The sequence below is a fragment of the Sinocyclocheilus rhinocerous genome, unplaced genomic scaffold (genome assembly GCF_001515625.1).
Source record: "Sinocyclocheilus rhinocerous isolate Xijiao unplaced genomic scaffold, SAMN03320098_v1.1 scaffold87, whole genome shotgun sequence".
In the NCBI taxonomy this organism is placed as follows: Eukaryota; Metazoa; Chordata; class Actinopteri; order Cypriniformes; family Cyprinidae; genus Sinocyclocheilus; species Sinocyclocheilus rhinocerous.
In genome coordinates this window covers 14077-35187 of record NW_015650709.1, presented here as the reverse complement: position 1 = coordinate 35187, position 21111 = coordinate 14077, and the positions used below count along the sequence as shown (strand labels likewise).

General features: G+C 35.4%; 1 protein-coding gene across 2 annotated transcripts in view; it reads right to left on the bottom strand.

The window, feature by feature from the left end:
* Positions 1-20878, bottom strand: part of LOC107712470 (GDNF family receptor alpha-2-like) — a 75548-nt gene extending 54670 nt beyond the window's left edge. For both annotated transcript variants that reach the window (XM_016517728.1, XM_016517729.1), the window contains exons 1-2: positions 20350-20878; positions 18391-18696 (exon numbers count right to left, since the gene is read on the bottom strand). In XM_016517728.1, coding sequence (XP_016373214.1) covers positions 18391-18696; positions 20350-20443 — 400 coding nt within the window. In that variant the 5' untranslated portion in view covers positions 20444-20878. The remainder of the gene's footprint in view (positions 1-18390; positions 18697-20349) is intronic.
* Positions 20879-21111: the final 233 nt, after the last annotated feature.

Here is a 21111-nt window from a genome sequence, read left to right as displayed (position 1 = left end):
AATCAGACCCGACACCTCAAATTATAAATCATTATTAAAGGTAATAATTATACCGTTAATACCATTGCAAATCGAGGTAATGTAAGAAAATCGTTTTGAAAATTGATATGTATTTGCACAATAACCAATTGTTTGTTATGAATTTTCAACCAAAAAAATAAATAAATATACATACTGCAGCTTTAAATTTATATTGAATGCAATTAGTTGACCTTTTGAGTGCTGTTTTGACCCACTTAAGTAGGACTTAAGTACATATTAATATGTAATTTCATAATTATTTCAAAACTAAAATATACTTTAAAGTATTTTTATTGAAACTTCCATGATGAAGTTGCAATTTAATACATTAAATATACATTAAATATAATGTTGAATAACACACCGTTTATGATAAAACTCCACTGCAGTGACAGTATTTTCTGCAAGCAAGTACATTTTTCACAAGGCCAGAAAGGACCGAAAACTTGAGATGGAAACCCAATACTCTCAGATTTTTGATGTTTGGATAGAAAAGTGTCTCTTGAGCAGTCTCATTTTTTGCTAGTGAGGATGTGTAGTCTTCAACATATTGAACAGCTGTTTACTGTGCTTAATTTTAAAGGCATGAATGATCAGACAAGTGAAGCACACAACAAGCATATGGCCTGCTTGTCTATTTGTTTAAATTTCAAAACATCAAGCATAAACATGCAGAATCATTGAATGATGTTAACTGTTATTTGTATATATATATATATTTGCCTATATGTCATGTACTAGGTGAATAATTTAGTGTAATGGAAAAATGTATTTGGTTACTTTCTTTGGGGAAAACTAAATTTCCTAATGAGTGTACATTTACAGAAAGAAAATTTCCCTTTAGTTGATACTACAGTTTTAGTTGATACTAAATAAACTATAATGACCTTTTGATGTAAGTAAAAAACGTGTATACTTCCTTTTAGATAAGTATGAGTTAATAATAAAAAAATATATATACATACATGCATACATTTCATGTAATCAGTTTACTGCAAACCAGTTTATAAAAAAGAGAAACATGGGAAACTTTTTTTTCCCCCAAAATGATTTCCCTCTGTATTTCTATAAGCAACTACGCAGCAGCATAAACATACAGTTGAATCTTCACTTCAGATATTAATTTTTTTTAATTTTTCAGATATTAATTAACTTTCAACAGAGCAGCTGATAAGGATCTGCGTTTCGGAAATAGCTCGCCCAAAAATGAAAATTCTGTCATCATCTAATAACCCTCATGATAGTTCAAACCTGTGTGACTTTATTTCTTCAAGGGAAGCAAACGTTGAACTTTTGAATTCATTAAAAAGATCTGACATGAAAAAAATTACAGTGCTTTAATGGTAATTTTGATTGACAGTTTATATACTCTACACGAGGTCTCTTATGCTGCATTTATTTGATTAGAAACACAGTAAAAACTATAGAAGCTCGTTTCCACCATTGAATTGATGAATGGACGGATGGATGGACGGACACAAAATAAATAAATGCCCTTTTTATCTCTGAATTCAGTTTTATTTTCAGTTTATAGTTTATTTTAATTCAGTTTATATATCACAATTAAAACTTTTTTGCTCACAATTCTGTGTGATTTAAAGTCAGAATTACAAGATATAATTTCTGAGAAGAGAAGTCGAAAGATAAATTAGCAATTTCAAAATAACAAAAGTCAGAATTGCAAGATTTAAAAAAAAATTACAATTACATTTTTTATTCCGTGGCAGAAACAAACAAACCAAAAACAAACAAACAAACATACATACTTACAGTATATACATACATACATACATACATACATACATACACACACACATATATATATATATATATATATATATATATATAGTAAAAAAATAAACAGCAACTAAAAATTGATTTAACATGATACAGGTGAGGCTCATTCTGTGCTTTGGTTTCCCTGTACTCTTTTGCTTGTATTGTAAACCATTAAAAAAGTGCTCAAGTCCTGAGGTGATGAAGATGAATATATAAAATCTCTCCTGCACAGGGAGCAACCACTTTGATGGATGTTTGTTGGAAGACCATAACCATAAAGAATCATTCCTCCACAGTCTACTTTCTACCCCAGTCTGTTCGCTGTGAAAAATAAACACATAATCGATGAGCACAGTATAATGGAGGAAGTAAGCTCAAGAATCGGCTGCTCTGTTGAAAGAGGACTTATCACAGAAATGAATATTTGAAGTCAGGCTTCAACTACAGGGTGATTCGCCTGTGTAGTTAGTCGTAAAAATACAGAGAGTGAAATTTTTAGAACGGAACAAAATGATGATAGCAGCAGAGCTCCCAATCTGCAGCTAAATCACAGTGTGGTACGCTTCACTGATGCATGCTGGATAATTGCTTTCGTATAACTGTTTGTGAAGGACCAGAAAATGAGGAGACCGCACCATTATCCTTAGACATTCAAAACATGTGTGACCTCTACGACATCTCCTGACAACATTTTCAAATAATGTCACGCCATTAGACTCTGCAGATCCTTTTCATACAAATACTGTAATGAGTTTATACTAAAACAACAGATTTGCTTGGTTACTTGTATGTTTAGCTGTAATCCATTTGTATTTTTCTACTTCATTGGCATAAGACCGTAGTTAACACTCCAACTGCCATCCTTAAGCAACACATTTCTCTTCAGTGCTGTCACCACCGCCTTTGTTCACAACACTGATGTTTGGAGCACAAACTGTGTCTAATAAGCCCTGGCTATCCTGTTAATACTCCTTTAGGTCAGCAGGAAACAAGTAATTCAAGCAAAGCAAGCACTAATGTCTCTAAAGAATCAGCCAAGACATTCAATATCAACCTGACTGAACAACAACAACCTTTGATCCAGTTCCAAAACAGACACAGGATACAGAAACAGACTGAGATTCAATCCACAATGTCCAATAGTTTATTTTAGAGACATCCTGTTAGTATACTTACAAACTTCCTGAATTTACATAACCTGTGTGTGTGTGTGTGTGTGTGTGTGTGTGTGTGTGTGTGTGTGTGTGTGTGTGTGTGGGTGTTTGCTCTGGAGTATAAAATGTCTCCTAAAGTGAGCTGAAACTGGCAAAACAGCCATTCAGGGCAACACATTCTCACTCCCAACTCATCACATATTGATGCTTGGTCAGGACCTTTTAGCGTCATTTTTTATGTTCAGGGTCCTCCATTGCTTCAAATAAGAAACCTTTGACATCAATATGCAGACACGAAAGGCATTGGGAAATTTATCGCCATGATTAAATTATATATTGGGTAATAATATTACCATTATTGCACATGTTGGGGTGTGATTTTTCAATGTAAACAGTCACAACATTTTTATTTACATTACACTATTTACACATTTATGAGCACATAACCCAACTCCTACCCCTAAACCTAACCATTTGTCAATTTAAACCACATGATATAACAGGCAGATAACAACTACAGTGACAATTCATTCAAAAAGAATGAATATTCCTTAAATATTGTATGGCTTCAGAGGACTTGGAGTGCAACAGGACTTGTTTGTAATGCTTTTATACTGCTTTTTTATGGTCAGTTTTTGCAATAAATACCTGTGATTGTACTTTTATTTGCCTGTTACGTGCTTTATATTGTTCAGAAGTGGGTAAGGCATGGGGTTAGGTGCTCCAAAATATCTATGAAAGTATAAAATGATTTCTATTTTTACAAATGCATGCAAACCATTAAATGTGTCTCGGTCTGATGCATAAGGCAAACAACTGAAAGCAATGGAGTACCCTGCACGTCGAAAAGTGACGCTAAAGGTGTACCCTTTAGGGGTCATGAGCAAGCATCAATATGTATGAACATGTTGTGCAGGGACTTACAAAGATGCCATAAATTGCAATATGGCTTAAATATGGTATATTATTATTATTATTATTATTATTGGAAAGCAAAAAGTAGTAATTACACTTACAATAATTATAGTAAAAAATATTTAGCTTTATATATAGCAATTGAAGTCTATATTATGTCCGTAAGTACATAGTTGTTAAGGCCACTTAATATAAAGTGGGTCCCTCAATATTTAAAAGCAATTTTAAATGCAAATAACAAAATTAATCTAAACATATAACAGTAAACACCAAAAATATACACTTTTGAAAGGAAGGATATTTTACTCAAATTTTACAATATTATGGTGCAAATTTATCTAAATTCATAAAAATTATCCAACTTCCAAGATGTACAGATTACATGACATCCTCTCATTATCAAAAAATCCCAGACTGCACTGTATAGATTAAAGGTAATATCTGAAGCAACTAAACTGAGCTGACTAAACATACAAGACAAGGCAGAATTTTCTCTAAATTGCACTTGTAAGCTTATATTAATACAGCCATCAGAAAAGTCCAGTGAGATGATCGAAAGAACCACTATTACAGCTGCATTAATGCCTATTGTGTGTTGTAAAAATCTGTACATTAATTAAAGAAGCAAATCTCTGTTTATCAAGAGCATTTAGGCACTTCAGCCAAGACTACTCAAGGGAAATCAAGACGGTAATTAGGAGGTAAAGATCAGAGAGTTCTTGAGGAATAGTGCAGCCGCAACATTTCCACTGCAACACACAGTACAGAATGACACTAAAGACCTGCATCAATAAACACAGCTGAAAGTATTTTTAAATGATCTGTGTGATTGATTCATACTCAATAGTTCTTAACCATATTGTGTACTGCCTCTTGAGACAAGTATTCATGAATCAGAGTTATACTTCACCTAGTCTCAGCCTCAGATGTCACGCCCACGGACCGTTGGCTAAACGTCTGATGCATATGGCACACAAAAGTGGAAACACTTCAGGAGTTTCGAAGTCGTCATCGGATTGGTTGAATCATACAGAATTTCCGGTAGATGTGTGTGTCGCGTTCTTTAACATTCCGCCTGGAAACATAGATGCCGTGACGCCAAACCCCCTCACGAAAGAAGAAAGCCGTCGTGTTTACAACTGTGACGACAAGCGCTTATCAGGATCAACTAAACGCTGGATTTTCAAAAGTATGTGAAATATTTAAAGTTCACGGCATAGAATCTTTAAAATACGTCAGAGAGTTTTACACACCGGTCTGTTATTGTGGCGACAATTCCACGCCCCGAAACGTGACGATGAACGAAACGAGCTGTGATTGGTTGTTTGACATGTCGGTCAAACGGCCTCATGGGCGGGCCATGGCCAATGAAAGCTGCCATGGATTCCAGACCTTCAGCCGTCAGTCTGAAGGTCTGGCTACGTCGAGACTATACTTCACCATGAGTAAGGCATTGCAGTGTCTTTTCAAAGGATTGCATAGTGTTTCCCAATCTTTTTTTTTTTTCGTCTTCCTAACCCAAATATCTCCACAGGGCCATCAGAAAGGCTCATGTTCCAAACTGAAATCCAAAATGTGTTATTTTAAACCCTTAAGATATGAGTTTCATTAAAATAGCCAGACAAGATTACATTTATAAACAAAGCAAGTATTGTCAGGTATGTTATGAGAGTTTTGTTGTACATTAAATATATATATATATATATATATATATATATATATACATTAAAATATCACACTAATTATTGTGTATAAGTACTTCAAAAGTGTATTCATCAAACTAATTTCAAAATTATGCCATTGTTTCGGTTTGTATCGAAAATTAATATGCATTACCTTTGATTAGCTAAACCTCATTAAGGGTGCAACTGCATTATATTCAGTAATAAATTATAGATTTATGAATTACCTCAACAATACCAGTGCCTTTACATTATTCCAGAGAGATGAGGATTAAATTGGAATCTCAGCCCATTGTCCCTTTTTCTGTTTGCAGCAAACAGAGGCAAATGAGAGATTTGTGAGCGGGGTGAGGACAATAATCAGTCTCTGTGCGGCTGACATGTTTGAGTTAATTTAATTTCACCGGGCCGCTCCTCCTGTTCGACCCAGAATTCATTTTTTACTCCACCCAGATTCATTCACAGCTGGGGTATTAATCAGGCTCAAGTCAGGATTTACCGAAGATATGTCTTAGCTCACTGTAGACACCAGGAATACAAGAAAACAAAGAAGCTATTTGATAACGGGAACAAGACAAAAAAAGTCCAAAAAGTCTCTAATTGAGATGCTCACTGTTTATGTGTCTTTCTCTTCCTGTCTTCTTTTCATACTGTAATATTCTTTCAAAATAACATGCTGCAGTAGGCAAATATGCCTTCTCTTAATTTGGGGTCCATTATAGAACCAATTCTCACTATTAACAAGTTGTTTATTATTAGCATGTAAATTACTAGCATATTGGCTGTTTATATATGACCACATTGAGGGTTAGGAACATCATGACAATCTTGATTAATATGCTTTATTTATTCATGGTATTTTCATTTCATTATAGTATGCAACTCTGGGGCATATTTAATCATGCTCTATATGCAATAGTGTATTAAAAATGAATAATATTGTGAACGCACTCAAACAATTATTAGGAAAAAACACCCAAGGCTTACAAATGTCAAAACAACTATTTTCAGTAAATAATGTTTTACTTCAACAGTGCTGTAGATGGTGTTTACATGGGTTGCTCTTGTATTCACCTAAAAAACTGCATTGCAGGTATTTCCTTAGAAGGTTACTTCAAAACTAAAATCTAAAACAAGACACGCAATGTACAATTGATTTTACATGGTTCTTTTGGAAAGAGTAAATAATGGATTTGGCTGCATTTGCTGTTGTTTTTAAAAACTCAAAACAGTTGTTGCACCGTGAGACCAAGAATGTTCAGACCTTTGATATGATTGACAGCCAGTGTTTAACATTGTTACCTGCCAAAATACAAACACCACAACTGCATAACCTCATGATTGAGACTTTTATAATGGGGCCATATAAATAAAAAAAGAGAAAAACAAACATTTCAGCTATTCAAAATCATAATTAGGCCACCTACTAGCATCTACATTTGGCCAGCGGGTATAATTCAGTTGGGTTTCAATGTTCCTTTCAGAGCAGCATGTTCGTACACTGATTTCTCATTTGTTTACTAAACATTTTCAAGTTTTTTTCACATTCTTTTTGGGAAAACAGAAAAAAAAGGTTGCTCAAATGGGAGTTGCATAGTGAGGTGAAGAATAACCCTTAGCATATTGCAGAATAATTGCCTTTTTCTTTCATTACATTTTCTAAGAACACATCCATTTCCAGCTTAATGGAGCTAAAACAATCCTCTACCTGTGAGCATATATTCCTCCCAGCAAGATTGCTTGTCCTTTTTGCCTGGCAACCATGTTCACTCGTGTTGTGGTGGCATTTGTTCCTCAAACTACATCATTCCAGATGAGTGTGACTATTGAACAGCAGGAGGGAGACTCTCTGAAATGGAAAGTGCCAAAAGGCATAACTGAAATAGGAAATCTTAACTGGCAAACAAGAAGAGTTCCCATCTCATCTCTATGTTGAGGGCACGGGTGGGTATATATTATTGTCGTTGTTGTTTTATTCATTCAGTCGTGTCCAACTCTTGGTGATTTGATGGATAAAGTTCTTCCAGTTGTCTCAGTCAATAAATACACCACTAGTGTACATTACTGAGCATTTGTTTTGCAGCTGCCTTTAAGGTAGTTCTTTAAAACTGCTTTACACCAAACGGCATAAATGTTCATGAATGGTGTGTGAGATTCGTCTCTGTCCACCCTGCTGAAAAGACCAGGGGTCTGTTCTTTGTATACTGCTTTTTTTATGTGACACATCAAGGATAATATGACGTAGCAGATTGTATAACTGTGCTAATTCATCTCTAGATGATTAGGTTTTGATTATAGTATCTGGATTGAGTAACACACATTTTTAGGTTGAGCCTGAGATAAAGACATGTTCCTGTGTTTATTGAAACAAGTACTCGAAACCATGATCACAAATGCAGCAATTGGTCAAGATCAATATAATGACATCATATAACCTTATGAAATAAAAATGTGTAAAAAAAAATAAATAAAAAAAAAATTTAAAACTACCCTATTACTGTTCTAATTTTTGGGATTGAGATAAAAAAAATTAAAATAAATAAAATAATAATAAATTTAATTTTCTTGGAAAGAAGTTAGTATTTTATTTAGGCAAGGCAAGGCAAGTTTATTTGTATAGCACATTTCATACACAATGGTAATTCAAAGTGCTTTACATAAAAGAAAAGAAAAAAATAATCACAACAATAAAACAAGGAATTTAAAAACTTTGAAAATGATAAAAAAAAATTGATTTAAGAGGTTTAAAATGAATTTAAGAAAACGATTATACATAGAATATAGTGCAATCAGTTCGGACATCGCACAGTGCTCATTCAATAAATGCACAGCTAAACAGATGAGTTTTAAAATCCTAAAATCCTTTAGAAAGGATTTATTAAATTGATAAAATCTGACAGTAAAGCCATTTAAAGAATGTTCGTTTAAACTTTCTACTTATCATAAACATATACAATAATATGGTTTCCACAAAAATATGACACATGATAATAAGAAATTTTTATTGGGCATTAAATCAGCATATTAGACTCAAGGATCATATGACACTAAAGACTGGAGTAATGACTGCCAAAAATTCAGATTGCATATCTTGAATAAATTGCATTACTGTTGCATACCGTTGCATTACTTTTACTTAATATACATATACGTATATTACACACATAGATGACCAGTTTTAATATTGAACAAGTAGTCTGGATAATGATGCTGGTCTAAGCTGGCCTTTTCAGCAGGGAATATAATGTGTTGTTCTATCTTTGACTGTAGTTTTGCAGCAGTTGCTTTGGATGCACAGTGCTCTACAGTCACAAGGTATTTCCCCAGTCTAAAGCCTGGCATTTTCACTCCAGCTGCTCTGAGTCCCAGCCCAGCGCCCAGACTGTTTTAACATTACACCTAGAGCCTCATCAATCTTACAGTACTGTCTCGCTGCATCTCTACTTACAGTAATGGAAATCATTAAAAAGGGATTCACAAGAAGATACAAGTGCTGTGCCTGTCATCGTATTTCTTCTCTGCTGTACACACACAAACACACACACTGAAATGTTTGTAGGGAAAATGTGGGAGTGTGAGTTTGTGTGTGTGTGTGTGTGGATGTGGGTCCACCCGGCTGGTTGGCAGTTTTAGAAACCGTCTGTGATCCAGTGTAGAGCTATTGAGCTGCCCTAGGGTTAGCGCTGATGATTTAGTGGCTGTGGACGAGGGAGAGGGGGGAGGAGGAGGTCAGGGCAGAAGGGAGGGAGCAGAGGACACATAGCGCAGGTGGGGGTGAGGCGTCCTATCGCCTCCCTGTGGCCAACCTGTCCTTTTGAAAGTGGATGACTGAGGTAATAGACTTTGACTGCTGCTATCGGTCATAGAGTTAATAGCTAGATTCTGGGGAAAGATACTTTGCGCTTGGCGTTGGTATCATAGCTCCAGAGAGCCTGCATACAGAGAGAGAGAAAAAATGCCAGAAAGCAATACATACTGTATGTTTTTTTTTTGCTATGGTACGATTGGGAAAACCACAGACCCTCTAGGGTTTGTTATTATTATTATTTAAAGCATCAAGCTCATTAAAGTTTAAGAGATTTATGCTTAGAACAAGAAAGAAAAAAGAAAAAAAAACAATTAACCAGTTGTTAAAAATAATGTTAATTTAAGATCTATTTTCTATGGAAGTGTCAGGGATTCATCACAGTCACTGCAGTCACCAGCCAGGATAATCACCCGATCACAGTCACCTGAGTTCTAATCACCCGCACCTGCTGTCACCAATCAAGCCACACTACAAATACACACACATCACAGTCACTCACTGTCCGGTCTACCGTTCACTCCTATGGACTGTTCTGGACTCCCTATACGATATTCTCCTAGAAAGACTTACCTTCTGGTTCTCCTGCGATCCTCCAACGACTCCTTGGAAGCTGTTCCACGATCTCCCACGAAACCGGCATCAGACACTCACCCTCAGAACTCAGATAAGAACCCTGGAATCCTTCACTCTGTTGACACTCACCTGCCTTAACCTAACCCGTTCCACTCAGCCACATCTTGTATCAATAAACCATCCTGTCTTTCACTTACCCATTGTGTCTGGCCTTGCCTTATGACAGGAAGCCCATTTACACCACAAAATAAAAAAGGTAATCATGACTTTTTACCTCTGACTTTTTTCTTCTTCCAATTGTGAATTTATATCTCACAATTCTCAGAATTGCGAGTTTAAACAGTGTTTAAGAAAAATTGTACTGGTAATTTTCTGCCAGGACAAAAGTCTTTATATGTGTATTTATTACATTTTTATTTCATTTATTACTTTATTTTTAACATGTTTTTTACATACTTTATTACATTTTCTTTTACTCTGTGGCAGAAACAGGCTTCCATGATTTTCTATAAACAGGTCTCTATCTTAATACATATTGATTTTGTTTAAATGATTTTTCAATATTGATACTCAAAACAAGAAATACTGCTACTAAAAAAAAAATGCAGTGTGACTGTGGGAACCCTATGCCATTACATTTCTGTTTTTTACATACTTTATTACATTTTCTTTTACTCTGTGGCAGAAACAGGCTTCCATGATTTTCTATAAACAGGTCTCTATCTTAATACATATTGATTTTGTTTAAATGATTTTTCAATATTGATACTCAAAACAAGATAAAGACTGCTACTAAAAAAAAATGCAGTGTGACTGTGGGAACCCTATGCCATTACATTTCCATTGCAATCTGGTATCCTTGACCTTGAATGTGCGCTCAATACTTGTGGCTGAACCTTGTTGCTAAACTCACATGGCTTATTCACCTGCTCAGGTACCTGTCACACTCTCAATACAGTGACCTTGAAGCAAAAGTCATTCATCTTTCACTTTCAAATTGAAATTTATTATGAACTAGAATGTAGCTAAGTCTCATAAACAATATTTAGGAAGACATGAGATGTCATTCCATCTAGTCCTGGATGTCCCCTGTGGCGATGGATCTATTACTCTGGACCAGTGGGTTATAGGAAATTCAAGACATTGCATTTACAAGATGTGATGCCGCCTCCTCGAGTATTTATTACGTACAGAGAGAATCCAGAGTATCCATGGGAACCAGGATAAAATAAAGTCTAAGGCTGACATTTAAATTGAACAGAAGTCAACTTCCATAACATAAAAACAAAAGATCTAAGGAATATAATTATGAAATTTGAACATGGTCATGTAATTCTTCCAGAACTGTACACTGTATGTCATTCGAATTATGCACATTATGTTCATGTCATAGATTTTAGCCTTTGAGGCCCTCTGGAATTGCATAATTCAAAAATATATTTTTAGCTTTTCTTATCAATCTAGTTCCCTAAAACTGAAATGCATTTTTTTTATCTTAATAAATGTAATATTTTTTTTAATCTATTTGGTCAAACAATGGAAGACAGATAAACAGTTTTCAGACAAACTGTTTGAAAGTACAGTATAGACTGCAATTCCAGTTAAACGTGAATGACACTCAAAATGATCAAATATTATCCTTATATTGAAATCATTATGAGCACAAGCTGTAACACTATTGTTGTGTTTGCTTAATTGACTACATGACATTAACTTAACACATATTATCTTACAGCTGTATATTATTGACATATTACTTTGACACTCATCTGCAGCTAATGACAGAATATTTTCTGATTGTAACATTGAAACAAGCATTTTCAACACTATCTCACGGCTAATTCGTACGTATTTTATGATGTGGCTAATTCGTACAAATTTGTACGACCTCACTCGTACGATTTTGTACGATTTCTGTAACGGTTAAGTTTAGGAGCGGGGTTAGGTGTGGTCCTTCGTACCTCATAAAATACGTATGATTTTTTCACAAATCGTATGAATTCATATGAGTGAGGACTTACAAATTCGTACAAATTAGCCACCTTGTCAAAAATGTTCAAATTGCCATGAGATCGGGGTTGGCATTTTCTGTAAATCTGCAGAAAAAATTTGAATTTAATTGAACTTTAAATCTTCACTGTTTCTTCAGTTCTCTATAGCTTCATAGCATCTGTAAGTTTGTCACAATATATAATAATTTAATGTACCATTTAGCAGAGTCTCTCTTAAGTTCTCAACTTTGAAGAACAGTACTGCTACCTTAGTAACTCCCTCAACCCTATTCATCTGTTATAGGGTGGTTGTGTACACACACTGCCAACACACATTTCAGTTCAAACAACTTGTAAAAGTGCATGTAGCATCCTTATGACCCCTTTAAGACTGAATCTCCTTCAGGTATAAACTCAGATCACAAGCCTTTTCTACCGCTAAGTGGCTTTCTTTATTTTTCCCTATGGTAAAATTACTTACAAAGTGTTTGTCTTTGGTAAGACAACCGAGGGAGCTTGTGTCAAAATCAATGAGCCTTTTGTTACGTTAAACCTGGTTCACTGCACAACAGTTCAAAATTAATTACGACTGATTCCGTGCCACTGACAGTGTCCACAAGTGCACAGCTCAAGCAGCGGTGAGCGATAAAGCATCACTAATGCTGTGTTAGTAAAGTACTGCAGTTCAGAGAGTTCTCAATCAAAATTCAGTCTTAATTAAAACACCACATAATGCATGCTATGTTGATCACAATAGTGTACTTCTTTGTATTACTCTTATTGTCTTACAGAATGGAGCGCTGCAGTGATGTTGTATTTTTGAAGGCCAACCCTGAAGTTAGCATCAGGCTAGTTCCCACAGCAAAAACCCAACAGGATTTGTCCGTTGTCTTTTGGATTATTACAGAAAATAAGCTCTGTGACCATCAAAAGTTCATGATTCTTACATATTCTGTTCAGCATGATAATCTTTCACAAATTTGGGAAGATTAGTTGAACACAATTTTTGAAGCCTAAATACAAGGGGCAGTAAAGAAAAAAGCTAAATGTATGCTAAACGAAATACACCACTGTCACATGACCAATAAGCTCCCTCTTTAAGTCTTTATTTAAAAACATTTTTCCTGAAAGTTTGAGTTAGAATAGCTTGCAAGAGTGTGATTATAAACGCAACAAGGCTTTAATGGTGTGTGCACAACAAAAGCAAATCAAATTATTTGCGTGAATAATTTACATGCAAAGTCAATGCAAAGACGCGAATAGACGTGAATTTGTTGTCAGGCGACACGAATTGGGCGGCGCGTTTACTGCGAATGTGCGATATAGAGGGTATGCACGAGGGTATGCATCTTTTGCCACTCAGTCTGACTGAGGAAGCGTGTTCTGGCGGGAAAGTGACGCCATTGCATACCCTCTATTCAGCTCAGTTGTCTTGACTGGAAAATTCACTTGACGTGATGTCACACAACCCAGTCAGAGAAGAGCTTGTTGACATATCCGGTTGCATCAGATTTTATTTTTATGAAGGTTTTTGTGATTTTATTCACGCGAGTGATGCAAAAACATTCCGCATGTAATCTAGAGCAAGTAACGCGGTGAAAATATTCGCTTTGCTTTTGGTGTGCACACACCATAACAATGGACTAGTGAGTAGATGAGTCTTCCTGTTCATTGTTTTCAAGTTTAACATATTTGACAACATCTGAAGTGTCATTTAGCTACTTGTTAAGAATGCCTTTTTCAATAAAAGTAGAAGCTTTAAAAAAATCACAAGGGAGTATTACTGATGTATTTTATGTCATAGAACAAAGCATGAGCATATCTTGCGCTTGTGTTAACCATTCAGGCATTTAACCAAAATCCATTAAAAAAAATGGAAGTGCTAAAATGCTAACTCATTTCTGGGTTTTGGCTTGCAAAAAATACATCACCCATGCAGCACTCTATTTACATTATGAAGTAAATTTGTCTCATTGTAAGTCATTTCAAAATTGTCATTTTCAGGCCTGTAAAAAGGATTGGAAATTTCGATAATGAACATAAATATGAATAGGCTATAAAGTGATCTTTGTGACTGCTTCTTAAAAATCCTTATCCATCATGATTCACTTGAAAAATCATGGGAAAATTATGGAAATGCATAATGGCTGGTTAGCACGGGAGAGAAGATGCTATAACTATACATTCTGGGGCAAATATATATATATATATATATATGACCCTGGACCACAAAACCAGTCATAAGGGTAAATTTTTCGAAATTAAGATTTATACATCACCTGACAGCTTAATAAATAAGCTTTCCATTGATGTATGGTTTGTTAGGATAGGGCAATATTTGGCCGAGATACAACTATTTGAAAATCTTGAATATGAGGGTGCAAAAAAATCAAAATATTGAGAAAATCATCTAAGTTCTTAGCAATGCATATTACTAATCAAAAATTACGTTTTAATATATTTACAGTAGGGAATTTACAAAATATATTAATGGAACATGATCTTTACTTAATATCCTAATGATTTTTGGCATTAAAAAAAATCTATAATTTTAACCCATACAATGTATTTTTGGCTATTGCTACAAATATACCCCAGTGACTTAAGACTGGTTTTCACATATATATACATATATATATATATATATATATAAGAAATTTCAATTAAATTGTGGGGCCATCAATTAATCAACACTGTCATTACACCATTTTCCTTCTTCAGAGTAATTAGCCTCATAAAGTTTCATGCCTATGAGCAAAAATTTCAAATTAACGTGTACTTCCATCGCTGAGATGAGTGGGAATGCTGACAGACAACTTTCACTCGACTGAGTAGTTATGTGATGCCACTTGGAGATAGTTAGACCAGCTTGTTCTGTATGCAAACATCACACTCCCTTGTTTTAAATTCAAGGTATTCATGATAAACCACAGACAGGCAGAGAACAGAGCTTGCATAACCTTACATAGCAACAGGGCGCTTTTTGCCAGTACCACTGAACTGCTCACACATATTCATCCTACACAGGATACGCAGCAATGAAACACTGGAGCCTTTAAATGAAATCTAATACTATTCCCATATCAGGTCATGCCTCTGTACTGCTTTTCCACCTCACCGTTGCACACATACCGCAGAAAGCAATTACTCTTTGTCAACGATCTAATCTATTGTTATGATGTTGGTGGAGAATCGAATGAATTCGGCTCTCAGGACCCAAAGGTAAACAGTACACTTCCTTTTTACGCCAGCACAGAGTGTTCTCATGCTTATTTAGGCTTAGCCGATACACTGATGGATGGATGAATAGATGGATGGCTGTAAAGACGACTACATGGAGAGTGAGAAAAACAAATAATGAGTGAAACGTGACAAATGTGCACATATTCTTTTCAGCGCTATGTTCAAACAAAGACGTTTATGGTAAAGCAACACCTCCGGGCAGCTATTTTCTATGCAGGTAACATATTTGAATTCAGCGATCAAATCTGATCAAATCATGCAAAGTGTCAAGATTTCTCCCATTAGTTTTTCTACAAGTGGTCCATTTCCTCCCTTTTATAATGTCTCTGGTTTAGACTACATTTATTCACCCCTGTGCATAATGCTGAACCTGACTGCATTTTCAGCATGTTTCACTTGCTTTGCCCTGCTGGGAAATGTGCCTGTGAAGTCATGGCAAAAAATAAGATGTATAAAATACATTCAGCAGAAAATCAGCTGCTGTAATGATAACACTCAGCGACTAAGTTCTTAAGTGGGACAACAAAACTGTTTATCTAAATAATTCCAAACTAACATGGGAAATCTACAGATAAAAGCACCAAACCTATAAGATTGGATTCATGTGAACTACTATGAAAACATGTAGTTGTTGTACCTATAATGACCCTTCAGTGGTGTAACCTAATGTAGTCAACTCAAATTAAACAATGTTATATTGTTCACTAATTATTTTAAAGAAATTAATTATTTAATTCAGCAAGGATGCATTCAATTGATCAAAATCACAAAAAAACATTCTATTTCAAATAAATTTCAATTTTAAATTTCAAATAAATGCTGTTCTTTAGATCTTGATTTTCATAAAACTATCTTTAAAAAAAACTGTTTTCAACCGTGATAATAACAAATTAAGAAAATTAGATTGATTTCTGAATATCATGTGACATTGAAGACTGGTGTGATGGCTGCTGAAAATTATTTCAATAAGAAATACAGAAAAATTGCATTTAATTGTGCAGTGTTGCCAGATGAAACACATTTAGGTTATTTTACAAGCATTTTTCATTGTAATAATGTAATATTTTCATATCCCCATCAAAAAGATTTAGCTTAGATTTGTATTGTAAGCTTGCATTGGGATATGATCTCTGATGTAATGGAATAGGACAAGAACAGTGCACAACAAAGCAATAAGGGATGCATCTTCATCTCATAAACAATCTATAACAACATCTTGTTAACAGTATTGAGGGAGTAAAGCCAATAAGCTTGGAACGCTCTGCTCACATGGGGGTCGGTACTGTATGCACGACTGCTCAAAAGGAGGTCAATCAATTGGTTTGACACCGCACGGTTCAGTTTGCATCTGCTTGATCAGTGCAGACATAAAGAATATTCCATAACCACAGGGCACATGAGCTGTACTACCAAAACAGAATGACTCTTTTTCTGTAAAAGTGCCGGTAACTGCATAACTACTCAGAGTGGCTGCAATGTGTCTTGCAATGCAGCTTTAGATCAAATGCAATAGATCAATTGGTGGCGTTGCATTTCACATAACCAGAGGGAACAGCACATTGTGCGTTCATCACAGTGAATGTGTGCTCAGCTAACTGTGAGTTGAGTCAGACTGCTACATCCTGGCACTGAATGACTCCTCTGTTCAGGCCCAAAATGATTTCCAAGCAGTCTTAATGCAGTGCTTTCTAATGTATGGATAGTTTGACAGTGGAAAACAAAATGAATTTGTGAAATCATAATATATTCATGACAAAATGCATCAGTGAGAATATTGGAAACACTCTCATGCATCAAAATCTAGCTTGACTACAAATCAGAAATTACATTCCAGCATAAAAAGTAATGTTGCGTGAATATCAAAACTAAAAAAAGATGCAAACTGGATTGTGTTTGCTTTAGAACTGAATAATGAGCAGCACGGCAGCATCACATTGAGGTGTTTAGCCAAAGCTGATCAAGTCATATATATTCAGCTCATGCCAACATGACACCACAATGCTGCGTCCTCACCCTCCTTCCGTGCCCGCCTGTGCTGCATTACTTCTGGCTGTTACCCCAGCGAGGAGTAATGTCAGTACACAAGGACAGTTTTCTCTCATTCATGGGCCTGACAGCACTACCAGCTAATGCACATCCCATCCACTGCCACTGGACTCCACTTTTCTCAAATTGCACTGTATATATGAATAGAGATGTGCTTTACGCACTCTGTGACAGAGGGGAGACTGGGGTTGGTTGTCATATGGGGACATTAGTAACTTCAAAAATGTGCTTTCTCTAGCAGTGGATTCAGAAAGCTAGCTTAAAATCTGGAGAATGAGAATAATTTTACAATTCCAATATATATTTAAATATAATACAATAATACAATTCAAAATAAATGTCATTGTATTTCAAAATGTATTTTATTTTCACGATAGCATGAACATATTAAGAAGCATTTCTTATTATTATCAATGTTGAAAACATTTATGCTGCTTAATATTTTTGTGGAATATATGTATGTACTGTATGTATGTATGTATGTATGTATATATACTGTATAACTATATAATATTTTATATGTATTTTATATGTATGGAGGGCCAAATTACTCAAAATTAAATCATAAAATAAATGTTGAAATATATAAAGAAATCGTTAAATACATAATTAAATAATAAATGCATAAATGCATAAATATTTATTCATTTATTTATTTATTTATTTATTTATTTATTCGTTCGTTATTTCGTTCATTCATTCATAAATGTATTAATTAATTTCCTCCACATTATATTTTTCAGGGTTGCAGTTGTCGGGACGTGCAAAAAAATGAATGAATGAATGAATGAATGAATACATTAATTAATTAATTAATTAATGAAGGAATGAATGAATAAATAAAGGAATGAATGAACAAGTCAGCATTTATTTATGCATTTAATTATGTATTTAACAATTATTTAAAACCCTATAACAGGCTATTAATTGACAACATGCCCTGTTTGTTAAAGTTGGATAAAAAATAAAGTTGGAAATGTTCAGTTCAGTTCAGTAGCTTTGATGTAAGCAAGACATTGGTGTCTATACAGAAAATTAATGAACATACAAAAAACCTATTCTGAGAAATATTAATGTGTGACTACTAGCCTCAATCTCTACTACTGCCTTTCTGGGATTAATCATGCGTATCTACCAGACTATTTATCCATGGATCTGTAATCCCACAGAGCTCTTACCTTCAGTCAGGCCTATGTTGATGCTCCAGTAACTCTGCAGACACTGCATTTCCTTCTTCATTCCCCTCTTGCAGCGGCAGTCGAACAGAGCCATCTCCTGCAACACTTCCAGGGCTACCTGGCAATCCTTATTGGCCAACATGGTGTTCCTGTCCTTGCCTGCCAGACACTGCCTCAAGATCCTGAAGCGATGGCTGCACTTTTGGTCCTGGTTACACTTCTCGGTGGCTCTTAAACAGTCCATTGACTCTTGGTGCCCAGACTCAGATAGAGTGGAAGAGCCTGACATGGAGAACACAAGCTCATCTATGAAGGAGGGTGGAGAGGAATGGAGGTTTAGGTATTTATTTATTTATTTTTACATACTGTATAGACTGATGCCCCACTAACACTAGTCGTCAACAGAATAACAGGATAAAAGTTTAACAAATCTTTATCTCTGACAAATGAATCTATAAAGACATCAGTGACTGCATCCACTCATTTTCTCATTATAAAATATTATTTTAGTCGATGACTAATACAGCCAAAGAGTGCAATTTGAAGATCATCAAGCCAGTGGCAATGGCCAGATGACTGTGAAACCATTTTAATGACTCACAAGCATCACTTGACAGCTCAGAATGGTGTCAAAGCATGAAAAAACATGCCTTGAAGAGTAAAATATCATATACATCACACAAAAGACTTCTAATTAGCATGACATGAGTCACCAGTAAATAACAGTCTTTTTTAGTATTTGTTAAAAATGGATTTAATTGGCAGCTGGCAAATGCTCTTTATACTTTCCTCATATTAATGCTTTATTATTGCTTTTTTCACAATATTAACCTTTTACACTTCTTTCAATGTGCTTTGAGAGCGACAGATAATTTTTTGTGTATGCAAATTTTTTTTTGGTCATGGGATCATTATAACGGAGGTGCAACCCACCAGTGACACCTACAGGTGTAAATACATCAGCATGCTTACCAATCTCTTGTATTTTTTTCTTAAAACTGTTCAGAGCACATCAGAACCAGAACGAAAGATTCAGACACACCCTTGGACAACGAATCACTAACGAATGCTTTGCGTATTTTTCAGAAATAAAAACACTGAGAAATACGGCAAGATGCTCTAAGAATGCAAATGTGAAAGAACAAAATCTGAAAGTAGTTAGATAACACTTTACATTATATTTATATTAATATTAGCTACTGTAGTAAGGACATTTCACATCATCACTTATAATAACACTGCAACATTCAAATTAATTTAAAGCATAACTGGCGGTTGAACGTCTATATCAGAATGTCTGAATGTTTAATATGTTCTGCAGACTCTTTAAATATTCAGCTTAAGTTTCATCATATGGTGCGCAGAAAGGATCAAGTCTTGTCAGCGTGCAATGGCCAGTGATAAATCTACAAAGTGACCTTGATAAATCTCACCTTTCCTATACGGTGATTCATTTTCTATGCACTGACTCTTAATGAATGGGATTTGAACTATAGGACATTAATTAGATAACAATTAGCCGTCATGTAAAACTATCAAATAACGTGATCAGTTACCTTCATTCAGAAGGAATGAAACGCAGCTCATGTTACTTGCATTACATAATTACCATAAATTTAAATATGCGAGTTTCATGAAGTGACAAGTTCATATGTCTTCAATTCCCATCTCCATAAATGAAAACGTGAAATGTAATGAATGAATATCGTTGTTTTTCTGCTCGTTATCGAACTTGACCTCATCATTTCACATAACTTCATAAACTATCATGGTATCAGATATATAGGCTAATGTAATTCCCTAATTTCATTATCGTATTCGCTGGAGGAAAGTCAATTTAAATAAAATTAACCTAAAGATTCGATTAAATTAAATAGCACGAGGAGATTTTGCTTTCAGTTGGTCTAAATAAAAAGGCTAAATCTCGCAAAAATGCTGTGAATACAAACAAAAACTTACCTAAAAGGAGCAAAAAGCCGTAGATATAGATATACATGTTTCTGTTTCTGATAGAGAGTCCGCGTGCGTTAAAAGGTGCCGTTTGTGCTGTCATATGTTCCCTCCAAATGACTGTATTCTGCTTAGTCCTCTTAAAATACCGATGCTGCTCTAAACGCTCTATGACCTTAAAAATCCCAAATTGTATCCAGCGTTTGTCGGACCATGATTATTTTTCCCGTCTAAATAATCCAAAGCCTCATTTAAAGAGGGAAAAGTTCTCTGTTCCGCTCAGGAGGGGAACTAACCCCAGGTTTCCGTAGGAACCGTTTATTAGTGGTGGTTTCGTGTGGACAGACGCATATTTCCCAATGCTGATGTTCTAATATCGCAAAGGACGCAAAATAGCAACGTCTGGCTCACTAAAGCAAAGCTCCTCTATAGGATATTCCCGCTCCCGTTTATCTCCGAAATGAAATTCCCAAGCAACAGCAGTGAGAAACTTCAGACGGCGGAGCTCTGCGGACAGACTTCTGTCTCTGGCGGAGGCAGTTCGCTCCTGCGAAGCGAGACATAAGCGAGCGCACGTGCCCCCGTTACGCGCTCCAGTCCACATGTTAAATGATCCGACGACGGATGGGTTAATCAAAGCGCGCACAAACAGGGAGTCGAGCTGACTCAACACACTATGGCTAATTAATAAGTTTTAGGGCAAAGGATAAATGCAACTTTTGACAAGAGGTCAGTAACTGCTCTTGCAATTGTGTAACTACTATACAAATG